The sequence below is a fragment of the Canis lupus genome, chromosome 31 (assembly GCF_011100685.1).
Source record: "Canis lupus familiaris isolate Mischka breed German Shepherd chromosome 31, alternate assembly UU_Cfam_GSD_1.0, whole genome shotgun sequence".
Classification (NCBI taxonomy): domain Eukaryota; kingdom Metazoa; phylum Chordata; class Mammalia; order Carnivora; family Canidae; genus Canis; species Canis lupus.
In genome coordinates this window covers 37,601,165-37,621,059 of record NC_049252.1, presented here as the reverse complement: position 1 = coordinate 37,621,059, position 19,895 = coordinate 37,601,165, and the positions used below count along the sequence as shown (strand labels likewise).

The 19,895-nt window shown below is 57.4% G+C and overlaps 1 protein-coding gene across 1 annotated transcript; it reads left to right on the top strand.

The window, feature by feature from the left end:
* The first annotated feature begins 10,558 nt into the window (after positions 1-10,558).
* CSTB (cystatin B) lies at positions 10,559-13,607 on the top strand. Its single transcript, XM_038581602.1, has 3 exons — positions 10,559-10,717; positions 12,916-13,017; positions 13,197-13,607. Exons 1-3 carry the CDS (start codon positions 10,652-10,654, stop codon positions 13,323-13,325), a joined length of 297 nt encoding a protein of 98 aa, XP_038437530.1. The 5' UTR covers positions 10,559-10,651; the 3' UTR covers positions 13,326-13,607.
* The last annotated feature ends 6,288 nt before the right edge of the window (positions 13,608-19,895 follow it).

The following is a 19,895-nucleotide window of genomic DNA, read 5'->3' as shown; positions in this document are numbered from 1 at the left end:
ACAAATCTTGATTGGATCCTGGTTCAAAGAAAAAGCTAAAAAGTCATTTTGGAAATAGTTGAAAAAGCTTTCATACAGACTACGTTTCTTTTTTAGCGCAGAATAGTTTTTTTTTTTTTTTTAAAGGATTTTATTTATTCACCAGAGAGGCAGAGACACAGGCAGAGGGAGAAGCAGGCTCCACGCAGGGAGCCCAATGTGGGACTTGATCCCGGGACTCCAGGATCACACCCTGGGCCGAAGGCAGACGCTCAACCCCTGATCCCACCCAGGGATCCCCGCAGAATAGTTTCTTAGGTGTGACAGTGGTGTTTACCTAGAGGGGGATTCAGCAGGCTTTTTCTGTGTGTGTCCAGGGACCCCACGACTACCCCCAGGTTCCCTGATGTGCTAGGAGGACTCATGACTGTGGTTTATTATGACAAAAGGATACAAAGCAAAATTAGCATAGGGAAAAGGACTTGTGGAATGAGTCAAGGAGGAAGCTTCCAGAAGCTTCTCCCAGTGGGGGTTACGTAGAACTTGCTTAATTCCCCAGCAAAGAGCTGTACACACATATGAAATGTTATGTACCAGGAGCCTGGTCAGAGGTCAGCGCCAGGCTCCTACCTGGAGCCAGTCACCCGGGAGCTCTCTGCCTGGCTCCTAGCAAAATTCCAGACTCCCAGCAGGAGAGCAAGTGTTCAGCACAAGCCTGTGACAATTAACGCAGGGAAACCTCACCGTAGGGGGGATGGGAAGTTGGAAGGGGGATCCCCACCACGTCAATCGCAGACCCAACAGAAGGACCCCCCACAGGGGAGACTCGGCAGTGACAGGTCCCGACGGGGAAGGACACACACCGCACGTCCTATAAGAAGCTAGCCGCTTCTGCAACGTAGCTTGTGAGAAACCGTCATCACCCCAAACTCATGCTTTTCTCCAGTGGACTTCTGTTCAAAACTGCTTCTTCCAACTTCCTCCTTCTTCCCCACAAAATAAAGTTTCTCTCCTTCGTCGGACCAGCGGTTTTTTTCGGTAGCTTGCTTATTTCCAGTTAGATTCTCTGCTGAGAATAAACCTGAATAAACCCATTGTAGCTGGTAACAATAACTTTTTATTTTATTTTATTTTATTTTATTTTTTAACTTTTTATTTTTAAGGTCAACAAACCACATGGTTTGTGCAAATGGTTTTGGCCCACTGAGGCACCCTTATCACGTGGTGGGAACCCTCTGGACACCCACATTCCCAGACACCAGTGTAATTCATGAGGTTCTGAGCAGAGCAGTCAGGACTTGTGTCAACCCTCTTCCACAACACAGATAAGATAGTGTTTTCAGAATCATGGGCCACACAACTGCTACTGTGGTGCAAGAGCAGCCACAGACCTTATGTAAATGACGATCATGGCTGTGTACCAATAAAACTTTATTTTCAAAACCAGGTGGAATGAGGGGTGCCTGGCTGGTTTAGCCGGTGGAGCACACCACTCTTGATCTGGGGGACATGAGTTCGAGCCCCATGTTGGGCATAGAGCTTACTGAAAAAAAACATAACTAAACACATGATGCGATGGATCTGGCCCACGGATGGTAGCTTGCCAATACCAGCTGTCAAAGGATGTCCTTTTAGGAAAGTTTTACTTTTTAAAAAATGTTTATTAATCAATTAATTTATTTATTTATTTGTTTATTTATGATAGACAGAGAGAGAGAGAGAGGCAGAGACATAGGCAGAGGGAGAAGCAGGCTCCATGCCGGAAGCCCGATGTGGGACTCAATCCCAGGACTCCAGGATCGCGCCCCGGGCCAGGTGCTAAACCGCTGAACCACCCAGGGATCCCCACTTTTAGGAAAGTTTTAGGAGACAACTGCAGAGTGGTGACAGTGAACCATCCTGACTTCCACAACTCTGCTCTTCCTGATGTCTGGAAGTTAATGCAATAAATAATCACGTAATATGGCAAAATATTAGCAAAGGTTGACGCTAGTGGCAGGAGCACAGGTGTTCGTTGCCCTGTTTTTCCCACAGTCTCTATGTTTGGAGATTTCCATGACAAAATGTTGGGAAACGTTTTAGAAACTGGTTTTAGCAGCAGAATGAACTTTTTGACCAACTGTTTAAGTGCCATCCATAAATAGCGACGCCGTGAACGAGACAAGGTCAGTCTCTACAAAGGGCAGCGGGTGAGGCTGGGAACAATCCGAAAGCAGGAGAAAGAAGAAAGAAGACAACTGAGCCTGAAGAAAAGAGCAATTTTAATAATCACAGTGAATCTGTGACATGAAATTTCACAAAAAAAAAGTCAATGAAATGGACCAACATATAGTTTTAAAATACGCCTTATAGTATAAACAACGATTGGACGTTTGCAGCTAATGAAATATTTGCATCCTATGCAGTGTATCTAAGAAATAAATGTGCGGGGCGCCTGAGTGGCTCAGTCGGTTGGGCTTCTGACTCTTTTTTTATATATATAAATTTATTTTTTATTGGTGTTCAATTTGCCAACGTACAGAATAACACCCAGTGCTCATCCCGTCAAGTGACCCCCTCAGTGCCCGTCACCCAGTCACCCCCACCCCCCACCCACCTCCCCTTCCACCACCTCTAGTTTGTTTCCCAGAGTTAGGAGTCTTCATGTTCTGTCTCCCTTTCTGATTGATTTTGACTCAGGTCGTGGTCTCAGGGTCATGACATCGAGCCCCCTGTCCTGTCGGGCTCTGTGCTCAGCAGGGCGCCTGGAGATCCTCTCTCTTCCCCTCCATCTGCCACTTCCCTCACACTCGCTCGTGCTCACACTCTCTCACTCTCTCAAAATATTTTCAAAAATAAATAAACGTGCTCTGTCCTGAATGCAAAATCATCCCTCTTTGGGAAACTTTTCAAAGCCGGCTGTGCCTTGCAGGCAAGAACCGGCAGTGGTGTTTGCAGAGTCTCAAAGGTCCTTACTGGTTCCAATAGGGAAGCAGCAAGTCAGGGTGCAGAAACCCGGCTGGCACGTCTTTACTCTGGACAGAAGTCAACATCGCCAGCGGTAAGACCCACGGGTGCCAGGCACCCTCAGTAAGGTGCGCCGAGAGGACACAGCCTCACCGTGGCGGTGACGTGAGCAAACCTCTGTAAAGGCTCGTACACGAGGGGAGCCTGTTCAGATTTCCAAGTCGGCGTGACTGTCCACGACCCTAGCGGGACCCGGAGCCCGACTGCGGCCCGCCCTCCTGGGGCCCCTGCTCCGGGCCCCCAGCCGAGGGGATCGCGTGCTCCTGCTCCCACATTCTTTCGCCGCACGACTGTGACTCCTGCCGTCCGTCTGCACGACTGTGACTCCTTAGTCCTTTCACAGGATGTAAGGAGCACGCGGCCCCATGAACACTGTCCACGCTCCAGAGCATAACGGGCTCGAAGAAAACTCTCGTTCTTTTAGAGATGAGAATCTCTAATTCTATTCGTGTTGCCTCAACAGCAGCATTCTTGCCCAAACTGCATCACCCCTATCTGATCATGAGGCAATATCCCAGGAGCCCCAAAGACCATCAGTCCTCAAAACAGGTGGTTTGCACTCTTCAAAAAGGTCAAGTTCCTGAAAGACAAAGGCTGAGAAACTGAGTGTGCACTAGCAGCCTGGGAGGAGCGCGGCCCAGAGGGATGACTTTGCGGGGACGAAGAGCAATGAGTCACCCTGTGGGTCGGCTCCCCTGCCCTAAACCCAGACCCTTCCTGCCCGGATCGCTGCCGCCCCTGCCTCTGTACGGGGCCACATGCAGGGCAACTGGATGCAGAGTCTGCGGAAGCTACACCGTCTTTGGGGCCTGAAGTTAGTTCAGTAGAAAACGTTCTAAGTATTAAGAGAGTCTGGTGGGAACTAGGGGAACGGGTGTCTCTCTCCACTTCCACGCACATCACCCCGTGCCATCTGCCCCCAGGACGGCGCACCCAGGACAGCGTCGTGGTCCCAGTGCATAGGGACACCTGCCCAGGGGGTGTGGGTAGTGACAGAGGCGCCCGCGGACTCCTCGGGGAGCGAGGACCGTGGTGCTTCCACACGGTATCACGCAGACCCGCTTCTCATCCCTGTCCTGCTTGTGTCTCGGTTTTTTAGAGCGTAGCAAACTCCGCGTTCGCGGGTCCTGTGTGTTCGCCCAACTCGGCCTCCTGGCTCCGGGCTCGCCCTGATGCAGACGGGCAGGCCCCAGAGCGAGTGTGTGTGTGTGTGTGTGTGTGTGTGTGTGTGTGTGCAGGTGTGGAAGCGTGTGGGGTGTGGGGCGAGGGATGTCGGTTTCCCTCAGGGCCAGAAGTTGGCGGGGCCAGGTGCCCTCCGCAGACTCTGGGGCGTCCTCCCCGCTCCCGGGCTCCCCGCGGCCCGCAGTCTGGGCCCCGCCCCTCCCCGTGCACCCCGGCTTCCTTCCCGCCCATCTCCCTGGTCCTCTGGTTTCCTTATAAAGGATACCAGCCCTTGGGGTTAGGGCCCTCCCTGATCCACTAGGAGCCTCTCCTAACTGCTGACATCTGCAAACACCCCACTTCCAGACCAACGTCACCGGCTCGGGTTCCGGGTGCACGTGACTTTTGGGGAGCCCCTGCAGATCCCGGCGGTCGGGGCCCGGGGTACGGAAGGTGGAACCCGGACTCGCACCACCATCTCGCGGGCTGCTCCCCGCACCTAGGACTCTCCCTTCAGGAAACCCCCAAAATACGCTGCCAGGGAGGGGGGTACGATTTTTGCCACTTCACGGGGGAGTGAAGAGGCTCCAGCTTGTGTTTCTGCCCGGAGCCTGCAAGACACAAAGCAGAGGGTGCGTCCAGGCTGAGCCCGGGCACCCGGGAGCCAGCCAGGGCCGCGTCGCAGGTGGCCCGTCGGGGTCCCCACCCTCAGGAGGACTGCTGTGGCTCTGTCACCACCATCTTGAAATCCTTCATATTTTCTAAATGAGGGGCCCAAAGATTCACGTTGCTCCGGGCCCCGATCCCCGCGCCTGCAGCCGCGGACCTTCCCTCCAGGCTCCAGTTCACCCACTCGGATCGCACGGCGGCCTCTTCCTCATGTTGATGCTCTCGATTTTTCATTATAGGTAATTAGGGAAATAAGAAAAATTAGAGGAAGGAGCCAGACACAGCGTCGGGGTCTGAAGGAACAACTTTGCACGCATCTCGGTCTTTTCGGTGCATGAGATTTTCATTCATTACACATTCATTTACTAATGTAACTTGTTAATTATATTCATCACACTAGATCGACAGTTTTGAAACTGCTCTTGTTTTTCTTTTAAAGATTTTATGTGAGAGAGAGAGCAAGAGAGAGCCCATGTGGGGGGGGGGCAGGGAGAGGGAGAAGCAGAAGTTCCCCGCTGAGCAGGGAGCCCGACTCGGGACTCGATCCCAGGACCCCGTAGATCATGACCTGAGTGGAAGGCAGACGCTTCGCCGACAGAGCCACCCAGGGGCCCCTGCAACTGCTTTTCAGTAACACCCCTACCATTTCCCCCGTGATATTATTAACTTCCCAAGAATATGCAGTATTCCAACATAAAACAATTCTTGTTCCTAAAAACAAAACAAAAATAGTTGTTTAAATAAAACTTTGGAAAAATACATCAGATCACAGGGAGCAAAGTTATTAAATGCCTGCATCCCACCCTCAGAGGCGTCAACAGCTCAGTGAATACGTCAATCCCGAGGTGCCCGGGCCCCACGGAGCCCCCCAGGAACCCGAGTCTCCAGGGACAGGCTGCAAACTCGCATTTCCACAAGCAGCTGGTGGAGCAGACGGCAGGGAAATGGGGGAAACGCTCTTCTAGAAGCCCTTCCAACCGCACAGCCCCCTGCTATGGACGGGGGCTGACCACTGACGTGCTTCTAAATTCTGGGATGGAAATTTTTATAAACTTTCTCTCCACCCAAGAACTGTCCTTAACTCCTGGTATTGATGGCTCCGACCGTGGTTTTATTTCTGATTCACAGCAGCATGTGAGAAGCAAATATTTATTCAGTGCCTCCTGTGTGACAGGACGGCGAGGAATAGGCCCACTGCCGTCTGCCCGCTGGGGACCCCACCCAGGACGCAGGTCCTTAGGACACGTGGGGAGAACCTCTGGCATGCCCAGGCAGGTGGACCAGGTGGACCCAGAGAGTCCACTGCCCCCGACCTTGGCCCCGGGCATCCCCTGGGTTGTGCTGAGGCTTCTCTGCTTAGGGCACCCCTTGCCTGCATTAGTTGATTAGATGGTACATCTGTTCCTTCCTTTGACTCGCCCCGATTTTTGCAGCTCCCTCCACCCTTCCAGGGGGCTCAGGGCTGCCTCTGCAGGTGCTGGCTCCCTTCGAGGGCCCTGGCTCAGAGCTAAAGCCATGGTCCACTTGGTTTGTAGCAAGCACAGGTGGCCAGGCGTGTGATGGGCACTAATGCGGGAGGCAGGACCGCGCTGTGCCCACGTGGGGCCCCTGGCTTTAGGTTTACCTTCACTGTCCCTCCCTTGTGAACGGAGATGAACTGGTAACTGGTAAATGCTTAGCTGTGTAAATGTTCCATCTTTCCTTTTCTTCCTGTTTTTCCTTTCTTTTTCTTTTTTTTTTTTTAAGGGTTTCTTAGGCTAGAATTGAATTAGCAACCAATTTGGGATGCCTGGGTGGCTCAGGGCATGACCCCGGGGTCCTGGGATCGAGTCCCACGTCGGGCTCCCTGCATGGGGCCTGCTTCTCCCTCTGCCTGTGTCTCCGCCTCTCTCTGTGTCTCTCATGAATAAATAAATAACATCTTAAAAAAAAAAAAAGGAATTAGCAACCGATTCTGATGACAATTTTTTGCATATGGGAACACAAGCCACAACTGATTAGCTGCAGAAGCAGGTCTGTGGATCACCTGCCTGCGAGCACCAAGAGGAAAGCAAAAGAGATGAGCACCTTGCTGAGGAAGAAAGGACCCCGAGACGCTGAGAAACAAAGCCCTCGGCTTCCCTATGCCGGGGAAAATCAGGGACTTCACAGATTTCAAGCTGAAGCGATGTCCGAGGCCCTGGAGCGGCTCCAGGACCCTGGCTGGGCAGACAGGATATTTGGTCTTTTTCTCCAGCTCCAGCAACATGAGAACCCCGGGGCATTAAGGAATGAGAGATAAGTGTCAGTCAGTCTTCCAGAGCCTTTGGACAGAAAAAGTAATGCTAATTATGGGAGAGATTTACGTTAGTGTACTAATTATAGGCAGTCATAGTAATAACACTATTAGTTCACCCTGGGGGCTCGGACGCTGCCCCAAATGTTTCACACTTAGTAACTCATTTAGTACTTTTTTTTTTTTAAGATTTTTTTTTTTTATTTATTCACGAGAGACACACACAGAGAGGTAGAGACACAGGCAGAAAGAGAAGCAGGCTCCCTGCAGGGTCGATCCCAGGACCCCGGGATCACGCCCTGAGCCAAAGGCAAACGCTCAACCACTCAGCCACCCAGGGGTCCCTCATTTAGTACTTAGGAAAAAACAAAAACAAAAACAAAATTCAAAACCCTTTGAGGTTGCTTATGAGTATTATCCCCACAGAGAGGGCCAGAGATGCTCAGCAGTTAGTCCTGTGCCACAGAGCAGTACGAGGGAGGCCTGCCTGCATCTGAGTTCGAGCATTTGGCCTCCAGAGCCTCCTTGCTGTGGCTGCTGTAAAACATCTGTCTGGAACCAGGTGTGAGCAGAGAACTCTGACCCACACACAACCTCTACAACCACCATCTAGAAGCCAGACCATGGCCACAGGCCTCTGTGGCCTCAAGCCCGGACCAGTTAGGAGGCGGCTGTGACTGCCAGCTTCTCTTCCCCTTCTAGCTCAGGACAGCCAGAGAAAACCGAATCCAGCCCTGAAAACAATCCCACAGGATGCCCAGCTTGTAGTGAGCCCACCCACAGACCCCATGGAGCATACCCGAGTATTCCTTGTTTTCCATGATCAAGCTGTCCCCCACCCCTGCCTGCTGTGAGTCTCTGCCAAACCCAGGTGACAGTGGGACCCCCAGCCACAAGCCAGCTCTGAATTAACAGCTTTTGCTCACCGTCCTTTGGCTGGTCTTTACTTACTTCCCAGGGTATTACCCTCCTATTTGTAAAATGTTGAGTAGGGGAAAGGGAAGGCTAGGTAGGGAGAGAGAAGTAGGGGGCCATGGGATGAGGCTCACAAAAATCCCAAAAATGTGGAGGTGTAAGGTAACCAGAGAGGAAGAAACAAACAGGACCATCTGGTCCTCGGTGTCTTGTTCTAACAGCTACTTGTGATCCAATAGAGAACTTACTGGACCCTAAAAGGGAAATGGGCCATTAAAGATGTCATCACCAGTCCTTACTCCATGGTGCTCTCAATAAAGATGTTAAAAGTTCCCTGGTTGGATTTCAATAAAAGACCAATCCTACGGGCCCCCAGTGCAGCCCTGTTGGGATCCCTAACAGTCCTGAGAGCTTTTTCTGAATCCTCTTTAATAAAACTCTTATCGGGATCCCCGGGTGGCTCAGCGGTTTAGTGCCTGCCTTTGGCCCAGGGCGTGATCCTGGAGTCCCGGGATCAAGTCCCACGTCGGGCTCCCTGCGTGGAGCCTGCTTCTCTGCCTGTGCCTCTGCCTCTCTCTCTCTCTCTGTGTGTGTGTGTCTCTCATGAATAAATAAATAGAATCTTTAAAAATAATAATAAAACTCTTATCGCATTACTCACTCTCCTTTGTCCATGAGATTCCTTCTTCAACTCCGTGAGACAAGAACCTGGCTCTCCTGTCTCAGCGTGAGCGAATGAGGAGTGGGTCCAGCAGGGAGAGAGGACCCGTCCCGAGGAGGCCTGTGTTACAAAAATTCAACTGTGTGCATTTGAAGGGCTAGCTGGCTTGATTCAACGATCCACTGAGAGCAGCATCCCATCTAGCAAGCACACAGGTGCTCCGGGAGCTGCAGAGAGTGTGAGGATAGTGTAGGCAGAAACAGGGGAGGACAATCAGCAGAAGAGAAGATTATTTTGGAAAAGGTCACCTTCCCTGGCGGGGGGGTGGGAGGGGTGGGGGGTGGGGGGACAGGGGCCTGATCCTGCAGATTCCCTCCTCTTCCATTGGGGGAAGGAGGAGAACCCATGGGACAGATGATCTCCTTGGTGCCACCAGAAGATTCCTACTGGCCAGTTAAGACTACATTTCTGGGGCAGGTTGTGGCTAGGTTAGGCATGAGGTCCCGGCCTGGTGACGTGACCTAAAGGCTCCATTTTGGGCCTGTGGTTTTCTTTTTAACCCAATGCAAGAGGGAACAAAACCTGCTGGGCAGGGTGGAGAGAGGAGGGGGAGGGGAGGAGGGCCAAGCCCACTGAGCCATGTGACAAGGAAAAGCCAGAGAACCGCCTGCCTTTCCCCACGTTGACAATTAATTTCTGATGCTTTGCTTTCTATTTTTATGGAATCAAATCTGACTCAGTGGCACATTCATGCGGCTGTGAACAGGTTGTCCATCTCCTCCTCAGCGCCCCGCCCCGGGCTCAACCACTTGTCCTCCCACCTTGTCCTCCGTCCTTTCCTAAAGTTACAAACCGGGCTTTGCCCCAGCAGGTACCAGAAAGGCTTGTCTCCCCACACACCTGTTCGGGGGAGGCTCCTGGCAGCGGCTCCAGGTCAGCCCAGCACCCGGCAGAGCGGGTGGGCTCCTGCAGAGTCAGCACCCAGGGAGAGGACGCCCGCGGCCACCGAGGGGTGGGCCATGGGGGGGCAGGGGCCCGGCCCTTTCTCAAAAACCAGTCCTGTCCTGACAGCTCCTAGCACGGCCCCTACCCCCGCCCCGAATAAAGTGTGGGACCCTCCCCCATCCCTGGGTGGTTGAATCTAATTCTCACCCAGGTCTTGCCCTAAATGCCCTCCATCTGACCACAAGCCCTGCAGCCCCCAGCCCAGCCCGGCCGAAGCCCCGGGAGCCAGCTCCTCCCTTGCCGGGACAGCTTGGAGCCTCCTGTGTCCAGCGCCCCCCCCCCCCCCGCCCTCCCTGTGCCTCTGGGTCACATGCGGGTGACTGTCCAGATCCGCTGGCACAAGCGGGGGGCGGGGCCGGTTGAATGCAGAGCGCCCTGAGGCCGCACCCTGGACTCGGCCCCCCTGCAGCTCCTGCCCCCCCCCCCCGCTCCCCCAGCTCCCGGCCGCGCGGGCTTCTCTCCCCTGGGCCCGGGGCAAGCTCTCACCTCCCGGGCAGCTCCCCGCTCCCCCGGGCGCCCCCACCCCGCCCCAACGCTGCACGGGGGGCGCCTCCAGACCGTCCCCTGCAGAGCCCACCCCGAGGGGGACCGCCCCCACCGCGCCCGACCGGCCACCGGAGGACACCGAGGCCGCGGTTCGGGGACGTCCCTACAGGGCAGGACCACGAGCGCCCACACGGTGCGCGCGGCGAGGGCCCCGGGGGCGGCCGCCTGGGGCGCACGGGGGCGGGGGTGGGGCAGCAGGGGACCCGACTCCGCCCTCGTGGCCCCGCCCCCACGTGGCCCCGCCCCCTCCTGGCCCCGCCCCGACTCCGCCCCTCGTGGCCCCGCCCCCTCCTGGCCCCGCCCCGCCCGCCCCACGTGACCGCCGCCCGCTTTAAGGGGAGCGGGTTCCGGGGCTCGGGGTTCCGCTGAGCTCCGCCGCTCGGTCCTCCGCCCGCGCCTCCGTCCGCGCTCCCGCCGCCGCCGCCGCCGCCAGCATGATGTGCGGGGCGCCCAGCGCTTCGCAGCCCGCCACGGCCGACACCCAGGCCATCGCCGACCAGGTAGGCGGCAGCGCGCGGGGCCGCTCCCGCTGGGCCTCGGGGCCTCCCGCACGCCGCAGGTGCAGAGCCGGGCGCGGAGCCGGGCGAAGGCGGGACCCCGGCCCCACACCCTCCCCCGCCCCCGCCCCGGCCCCGGCCCCGGCCCCGGCCCCGGCCCGACACCCTCCCCCACCCCACCCCCGCCCCCGCCCCGCTCCTCCCCCTCCCCCTCCCCCTCCCCGCCGCCCGGGCCGGTGACTCACCCCCACGGGACCCGTGAAAATGAGGGATTTGCGGTGACTGCCGCGAGCCCCGCCTCCCCGCGGCCCCGGGCCCAGGCCCTGCCCTTCCTCCCCCGCCGCTCTCAGGCCAGCCGCTCCCGCCCGTGTTGACGCGGTGCTGCCACTGGGAGAAACTGAGGCAGCCAGGCGCCCTCCGAGCGGGCCGGCCTGCGCGAACGGCCACCCCGACCCGGCTCAGGGGACATTCTGCACCCGCCCAGGAGCGCCCCCAGGAGCGCCCCGCACCCCGGTCCTGTCCTGGTCCTGCCCTGTGCCCTCCCCCGCCTCCGCCCAGGCCCGTCCCTGCAGGCTGCTGACTGCTGACTGGCAGCCCCCCAGCCCCCCAGCCCAGCCGGGACTCCGAGCCCCCTCCCGGGTCAGTACCGGTGCCCGGAGCTGCCCTTCTGCATCGTCGAGGCTGCCACGTTGCCCCTTCCCTCACCTCCGCTGGGGTTTTCTTACCATCCCTGCCGCCACCCCCTGAAGCAGGCGAAGGGACAGGTGATTCCTTCCCAAACCCCTGGGCCCCAGCTTTGTAAGCTGCCTGCAGAGCCCGTTCACTGCAGAGCTAGCATGGTGCTTTGCCCAAACAAGGGGGCTCCAGGTGAGAATTCAGACACAGGTAGGCCCAGGTGGGGAGGCGGTTACACAGAGAGAGCACAGGAGCAGCAGGACGGTGACCAGCCTGCCCCGTGCTGCCCAGAGGCCAGCCTCCTGTCCCTTTGTCCCAGCAGGGGCACCTCCCTGAGGGCCACACACACAGCCTTTGTTTGCACTGGATGGTGACCCACCTGTGTCATGATGGTGACCCCCCCACACACACACACCCCCGACCCCGTCTCCCAGGGGCTAGCCTGTGCCCTGCAGCCCGATGACCCAAAACCCCACAACCCTCTGGAACTAGTCCTGTCCCTCCAACACAAAGTCTGTGCACTCCAGGGCCTACTGTCAACCCAGCAGGCAGCTAGAGCACTTGTAAAGTAGCTTAGATTTTAAATTTATAAGCGGGGGGGGGGGGGGGGGGGGGGAGCGCCTGGGTGGCTCAGCAGTCGAGCATCTGCCTTTGGCCCATGGTGTGATCCCAGGGTCCTGGGATCAAGTTCTGCATCAGGCGCCCCACAGGGAGCCTGCTTCTCTCTCTGCCCGTGTCTCTGCTTCTCTCTCTTCTCTCATAAATAAATAAAATCTTTAAAAAATTATTTTTTAAAAAAAGGCAAACCTGTTTTCCTTTTGCCATAAAGATGCTCAGTTCCTAAAAGGTCACAGCTTTGGAAAACAACATTGACCCAAAAGTATGACTGCTCTTTGACACAAATGATCAGGATCAGCTTGTGCCCAAAGGCTCTGCTTCTTAAAGAAATCGTCTAAAGATCAGTAAAGTGATTTTTACCTGCAGAGCCCAGAATCCGCTGCATCCTGTGTTGTGGGAGACGTTGAGGAACAGCTGTAGTGGCCCCAGTAGGGGAATGGTGCAGAGAACCGGGGCACATCTACAAGAAGGGAGAGTACCTTTCAACTAAAGATTGTATTTTGTTGAAAATTTTGAAAATTTTGAAACATTTTACTCAATTTTTAAGAGTAAAAAAAAAAAAATCACACACAGCCTTTCAAGCGACCCGTCCGAGGGTTAAGTAAAAGGGAAGACGGGTGGAAACCTGCATATAGTGCTGTCGTGGTGAGAATGTTAAATGACCCCGTGACGTTCGTGGAGCTGGAAGGGCGGAGGTAAGCTGAGGCACCACCATGGAAACGGGCAGATCGAGGGAGTCGTGTTCTGCGCTTCGTGGACCGCGTCCCTCCGCGATCAAGAACAGTCAGTGGTGGTGGAGAAAACCTAAGGGGCCGCACGGGAACTGTTCACAGTGTTTAACGTGAGCAGGTAAGCTGTGAGCTCCCCTCGCGGGAGGGAGGCCGCTAACGTTCTCTCCCGGCCCCCAGGTGAAGGCCCAGCTGGAAGAGCGGGAAAATAAGAAGTACACTACTTTTAAGGCCGTGACATTCAGGAGCCAGGTGGTCGCGGGGACAAACTACTTCATCAAGGTGAGCGGCAGAGCTGCAGTGGGGAAGGGGGGCGGCCGGGGGCGGGGGGGGGATGACCTGGAGGGCTCCCCCTCCCCGACTCCAGGGCCTACACCATGCAGGCTGGCCCAGCAGGGGCACGTGGGGTCAGAGGTCCTGCCAGCCCCTCACTCCCCTCCCCCGACCGCACCCCATTCCAGGTCCAAGTTGACGATGACGAATTTGTGCACCTTCGAGTATTTCAGAGTCTCCCGCATGAGAACAAGCCCTTGGCCTTGTCCAGCTATCAGACCAACAAAGCCAAGCACGACGAGCTGGCGTACTTCTAGTTCCGCTCTGAGCGGGCCCGTCCACGTGGTTCCGTGTGGTTCCGTCCTCTCTGGGCGTGTCTGGGATCAAAAGCCAATGCTGAAAAAAAAAAAAAAAAAAAAAAAAAAGCCAATGCTGTTGCTTTGCAGGGCCACTTAGGGAGAGGCTGTCCTGCACCTGTCTTGGTCCCTGCTCCTAACTCCCGTGGGCGAGACAAAGTCAGCACAGTCACTGACCTTCATTACGTTCATCGAGGGCTTATAGTCTCTTTAAATACATATTTGTAGATCTTTGCGAATTTCCTCCTTTGTTTTGGTGTTTTCTTTCATCTGAAACTGTAATCACATCCAGAAGCATCAAGAGGTGCGAGTGACGTGTTTATGTGGCTGTTTTACAGCCTCGTGACCTCTGCGCCGTGTGGGGCCCCTCCTGGGTCACGCGCTGGCCTGAGCTGGCCGGCCACCCCTTCCACCCGCAGAGCTGAGCCCCGGGGGAGCCGCCCAAGATCACGGCGAGTGGGTGGGGGGCCCAGGATCCAGGAGCCTGTGTTCTAACCACGGCTCCCCACACCTGCCTCGACTCCGTCCTGTCTCTGGGCCTTAGTTCCCCCATTTAATGACCAGATTTGGGGAAATCTGATTCTAGAGCATTAGTTCTCGTGTACTCAGACGCCTTCACACACCAGCTTACACCCTGGTAGAAACACACAGATGTGCGTGCAAGAGGCCACAACAGTTCACATAACAAGGATGTACGTGAAGGGGCGTCTGGGGGCTCCGCCAGTGAAGCGTCTGCCTTTGGCTCCAATTGTGATCTCAGGGTCCTGGGATCGGGCCCCGTGTCGGGCTCCCTGCTCAGCGGGGGTCTGCTCCGTCTCCCCGTCCCCTGCCCATGCTCTCTCTTGCTCTCTCACGTGAATACATAAAATCTTCAAAAAAAATTATACGTACGTGTAGAAGAACCGTACGGCCTCACTGAGCCTTCCCCCTGGAAGGGTCTCGAGTGTACCCTCTGAGCTGCATGTGCTCGTCCAGGGGGCACCCGGGCAACAGCACAGCTCCGGTTTTCAGCAGAGGGGCCCTGCCACGAGTGGCCGGTCCTGTGGTTGGTTTGCCCCGTGTCTGCGTCCCGTCAATAAAGAGCGCACCGTTATGGGGAGAGCAAGGGCTGGGGAGGGGTCCATGTGGTTCGGGTCGTGGCAGAAAGTTGTTAGGGACTCGAGTTGGTCTCCACTTCCCAAACTACTCGGCGTCTGGGGCCGAAGGATCGGGCCGTCTGGATGGCGAGGGAAGGGAGACGGCCCCAGGGTCGTGAGCGAGCAGCTTCCCGGCTGAGCGAGGGAGCCCCCGTGCGAGCCGCGTGCGTCCACCCGCCGTCCTGGAACGAGAAGGGTAAAAGCCTTCGTGACCCGCTCGACCCCTTGGCGTGGCCGATTCTGCACTGAAGCGAAGGTTCAGCCTGTCGGCGGCTCGGCACGGAGACAGCAACCCGGAGCCGGTCTGGGAGACAACCGGTGGGTTGGAGCTCGTCCATCCGCCCCCCGCAGGGACCGTGGGGCTCCTGTCCTGCCCGCGGTCTCTGTGGGGCTCCTGTCCTGCCTGCGGTCTCTGCGACACGACTGTCCTGCACTTCTGCAGCTCACCCATTGTTAGCCTGCCCTGCCAGGCTGGTGACGCCCCCCAGTCGTGCCCCCCACCCCTGCCTGGAATGGCCCCCTTATCAGCGCCATTCGCCCCTGCGAGTGCCATCCGTCTCTCTGGGACCCAGAACACAGGGACCAGGCCCAGCCCTGAGAGTCACAGACCCCAAATCTCCAGCTCCCCAAGCAGGTGGGCACCTTTCCCAGCTGCCCTCAGGTGAGTTTCCTCTCCTCTGCTCAGAATCCTCGGCCAAGGGCAGCCCCGGTGGCGCAGCGGTTTAGCGCCGCCTGCAGCCTAGGGCGTGATCTGGAGACCCTGGATCAAGTCCCACGTCAGGCTCTCTGCATGGAGTCCTGCTTCTCCCTCTGCCTGTGTCTCTGCCTCTCTCTCTCTCTCTCTGCATCTCTATGAATAAATAAATAAAATCTTAAAAAAAAAAAAAAAAAGGAATCCTCGGCCAATGTCACTCTTCCCAAAGCCAGACCCTGCATCCTCCCCCTGGGGCCACACGGGTCAGAGCACCGGGCCATGCCCTGGTCCAGCCCTGGGTCAGCATCCTCACCAGCTCGGGGAGGGGGGCACACCCCGCCGCACCTGTTGCCTAACTGCTCCCGGGACGCGGTGGGGGCAGAAACCACAGCCCACGGACCCAGATGGCATCGGATGCACGTTGTCCTGGAGATAGAAGGACAAGGAATGGACGGCATCCGAGCACTGGACACGATCGTCGGCGTGGGTCAGCCGTCATCCCCAGGTGGGGACTCCCCAGCTGCGAGACTCCGAGCTGCTGGGAAGCGGCCCGAAGGCATTTTCTGCCCTTGCAAAGGCAGGGACGTGGCTCCAGCACACAAGGGCCAGGGGACGGGTGAATTCTCCATGGTCCGGGTCCGCACACGGGCTTTTCATCTACAACTCAAGACAGATTACAAACTCGGAGAACAGACTTGTGATTTTTTTTTTTAAAGTATTTATTTGAGAGAGAGAGAAGGAGAGGGAGAGCGAGAGCACCAGCGAGGAGAGACAGAGGGACAAGCAAGCTTCCTGCTGAGGGGGGAACCCCAACAAGGGGCTCGATCCCAGGACCCGGGATCATGACCTGAGCCAAAGGCAGACGCTCTGCCGACTGAGCCCCCCCAGACGCCCCTCCCTGTAACTCTCCTAATTAAGAGGGAAGAGCAGAGTGAAACCACGCTGAGGCCCTGTCTCGTCCTGCTCCACCGGCAGACGTCTGGAAGCTTGCTAACCCCCCAGCAGGCTGGGAGTGCCAACAGGTGCAGCCCCCGTGCGGGGACCTGGTGACCTCTCGGGACTACACAGGCACGTGGGCTTCCAGCAGGCACTCCCACGGCACAGTGACCACGAGCAGAGTCCACAGTGACCGGACGCTGGAGGAGGGGGGACTCCTCATCGGATTCAGGGCTTCCCATCGTACCCTACCCAGCTCACCTCCGCAGCCCCGGGAACGGGCCACCCTAGCCTGTCCGTCCCCACCTACCCTGGCCTCTGCGGTAGCAGCTCTGGCACCAACGTCCAACCCAGCGGGACCCACACCTGCCCCGAAGCTACACAGCACACCCCAAAAGCCCAGAGTCGCCCACCCCCATGGGCTGGACTTCGATCCACTGGAGAAGATGGGGGGAGATGGGCGACCTGGAAGCCCTGGTCGTGGTCACACTCTGCCATGCATCTTCTCTCCCTCCCCCTGCCTTGTCCCTTCTTCTGGCCTCACCTGACACCCTCGGATGGCACCCCGCTCCCTCCCCACTACTGTTGCTCAAGGTGGGGAGCAGGCTCTTTTCCAGGAACCCAGCCTGGGAAAGCCCGCAGCAGCGTGGTCTCCAGGGTGGGGCCTGGACCCGAGGCTGGTCTTCCCACCCTCCAGGGGAAGCCGGCACCAGGAATCCTCTGTGCAGCTGATGTTTGACAGCCACGCGTGGTCCTCTGCTGGACCTTTCATGCGGAGCCTCAGAGAGAGACGGGCGACCGTGTGAGGACCCAGGTGCCCCCCCATCCCCATCACAGGATGCAGAGGGCTGAAGGATGTCCCTGGGGATGTGCCAGTGATGGGGGGACAGAGGACTAGCTGAGGACAAGGCACATCGACAAGTCCTCGAAAACAGGCAGAGGGAACTTCCTCTACGGACTCAGCTGCCTGGATGTTCATACCTCGCTAAGGGCAGAAGGCAACCTCAGCCCGACCCCCAGGAGCCTGTAGATCTACTTTAACATATAAAAATTCCTTTAGAAATGTCCTTTATCTCTAAACCCCCACAATACGTGTTGACGATCATCCCCAAGCACACGGCCCACCGATACACATCTGAAGGGTCTCATGCCTCGGATTTATTAGAGGGTAATCAGTGACCTTTGCCCAACAATAGCTGCCCCTCAGGGTCCTGGAAACCTTGCTTCCAAGCTTCCTTCGAGAGGACGCCATCCTCAAACCCCTCCCGACTCCCAGGTGTGTAACCAGCCTCCCCTCACAGGCCCCGGGCCGCCGCTCTTCCTGCCCACGGGCCCGTCCCCGGGCTTCCATAGACCCCCCACTCTGCACTAAAGATGCCTCCAGAATCCTTTCTTGGTCATCGGCTCCGGGCCTCACCTGTATTCCAAGACTTCATCACCAGGAACCTGCGGATGTAACCTTATGTGGCAAGGGGACGGTTCAGATGATTACGCTAAGCATCTTGGGCTGGAGGGGTGACCCTGGACTCTCTGGGGGGCCCAATGTCATCCTGGGGTCCTTATAAGAGGAGGCAGGGGCCAGAGTCACACTAGAGAGGCTACACTGCTGGCTGTGACGTGGGAGGGCCACCGGCCAGGAGTGCAGCTGGCAAAGGCAGAGGGTAGGTTCCCTGGAGCCTCCAGAAGGACCCAGCCCTGCGCCCCCATCTTTACCTGTCCGACCTCCACGACTGTGAGTGACTCTGCGTTGCTGTAAGCCACCGCATTTGTGGGAGTGGGCTCTAGCAGCCACAAAGTCGCCCACCAGGAGGGCCTCGCCGGCCAGCTAGGGGCACAGGAGAGCCAGCAGGGGGCTCGAGAGGTGGAGTTTGAGGCCTCTGGGAGGTACAGCAGCCCCCCCCCTTCTCTCCCACCCTCTCTGGCACAGCAAGGAGCCTGGCGTTCCTGGAGGCTGCCTGGGGACTTATTCACAAAGTGTGGGTGAGTCACAGTACCCGCCGGGCCAGTAGGACCAGCGCTGCCCCCCCCCCCCGCCCCCATGCAGGAACTGGGACCCAGGCGGTGGAACCTGAGCAGTGACTGAAGCACGTCTCAGACTCTGGCCTGCCGTGGTGGGGAAGGGAGGCCCCCCACTCCCGGGGGGCCCTGCCCTCAGGGCACAGCAGGTGGGAGAGAGGGGACCGGGCCTCCTGGCGCTGGCGGTGGGGCAGGCTCTTCCCGGGGGCTGGGGGCCGGGCTGGGGGGCTGGCTGGGGGGCTTCAGGTACTAGGGGATAATTAACAGGGAGTCCCTGACAGGAAAAGAAATCACTGCCCTGCGACACCATGGCCAGAAAGAGATTTATTTGTGGATAATTATGAGTCAAGAGGACACGGACATGGCCTGCACAGCGCTGCTGGAGGCCTTAAACCTCCCAGGGACGCACGGCTGCGGCCCCAGAGCAGCCCCAGAGCGGCCCCACCTCAGAGGCCCTCCGTCCGCCTCCCTCGCAGCAGCTGCAGCAGCCGGCCCGGGGGCGCCAAGGGCTCTGCTCCGGGGCCGCGGCCCCTCGCCCCCTCCCTGCAGCTGCTGACCTCGGAGTCACTTTCCGGGAAGGCCCGGCCAGCTCGGGTCGGGGTCTGAGTCAGCGTCTCAGTCCCCCTGTCCATCCGGTTTTGCAACCATTGGCCAGAATCCCGGCTAAAATTCTAAATCAGGGATCCCTGGGTGGTTCAGTGGTTGAGCGGCTGCCTTTGGCCCAGGGCACGATCCTGGAGTCTTGGGATCGAGTCCCGCGTCGGACTCCCGGCGTGGAGCCTGCTTCTCCCTCTGCCTGTGTCTCTGCCTCTCTCTCTCTCTGTGTGTCTATCATAAACAAATAAATCTTTAAAAAATAAATAAAATAAAATTCTAAATCAGAGAGCATATGCAGCTGTAAAGTCCAAAGCATTCAAGACACCTGTCAACACACAAGCCTCATCCTTGGCTCCGGGTGGCACATGAGGATGCGCAACCGGCTCCCAAAATAGTACCATCTACGCCGCCCGTCAAGACAGGGCTCCCGGATATTTTGCAGGGCGCAGTAAGGGCATAAAGTCTCCCTGCCCGTTTTGCTTCCCTCTGTTCTATGGGATGTGCTGAAGGTGCTGCCAAGCCCGTCAACTCTCCTTTTCTGCCCACCTCTGTGCCCCAAGCTGGGGCCTGGGTGAGGTCTGAAGCCAGGGACCTTGCTCCTCAGCCCAGCACAGCGGAGGGCGCCAGGGGCACCCCAGCTCCCTCCCCAGACTGCCCGGCTCTGCTCTGCAGAGGGCGGAGGGCCGGGACCCTTGCTCTCGGGCCTCACAGGACAGTGCGGGTCGGTGAGGGACACCCAGGCCAGGTGCGTGGCCCGCGGCCTCAGGGAGGCCGTTCCCACCAGAACGGGCTCGCGGGTGCAGGAGCTGCGGGGCCGGGGCGGGGGGAGGCTGCACCCCCTCCCAGGGCGCAGCTGCGGCTGGGCTCACAGTCTCCTGCTCGGGTGCAGGGCTCTGCGGGGCTCCCTCAGCAGCCAGGCCTTTACCACCCGTTTCCCCAGCCAGGATTTAAAATGAAAATTCCGGGAAGAACTTCCCGTTAATAGAAAGTGTGAAGATATTCTCCAAGTCAGAACTAGAGTCACTCAAAAATTCTTGTCTTAAGCAAAGGAAGACACGGGGGGGTCTGCGAGCACAACCTCTTGGGACAGGCGGGAAGTCGGTCCGTGAGACACTTGTATTTATTTTTTTTTAAGATTTATTTATTTATTCA

Excerpts from the sequence above, each read along its gene's own strand:
- CSTB (XM_038581602.1), top strand. The coding sequence starts at position 10,652 with ATGATGTGCGGGGCGCCCAGCGCTTCGCAGCCCGCCACGGCCGACACC. Across the intron at positions 10,718-12,915 it reads CCCAGGCCATCGCCGACCAG|GTGAAGGCCCAGCTGGAAGA; the intron begins GTAGGCGGCAGC and ends CCCGGCCCCCAG. Across the intron at positions 13,018-13,196 it reads GGACAAACTACTTCATCAAG|GTCCAAGTTGACGATGACGA; the intron begins GTGAGCGGCAGA and ends ACCCCATTCCAG.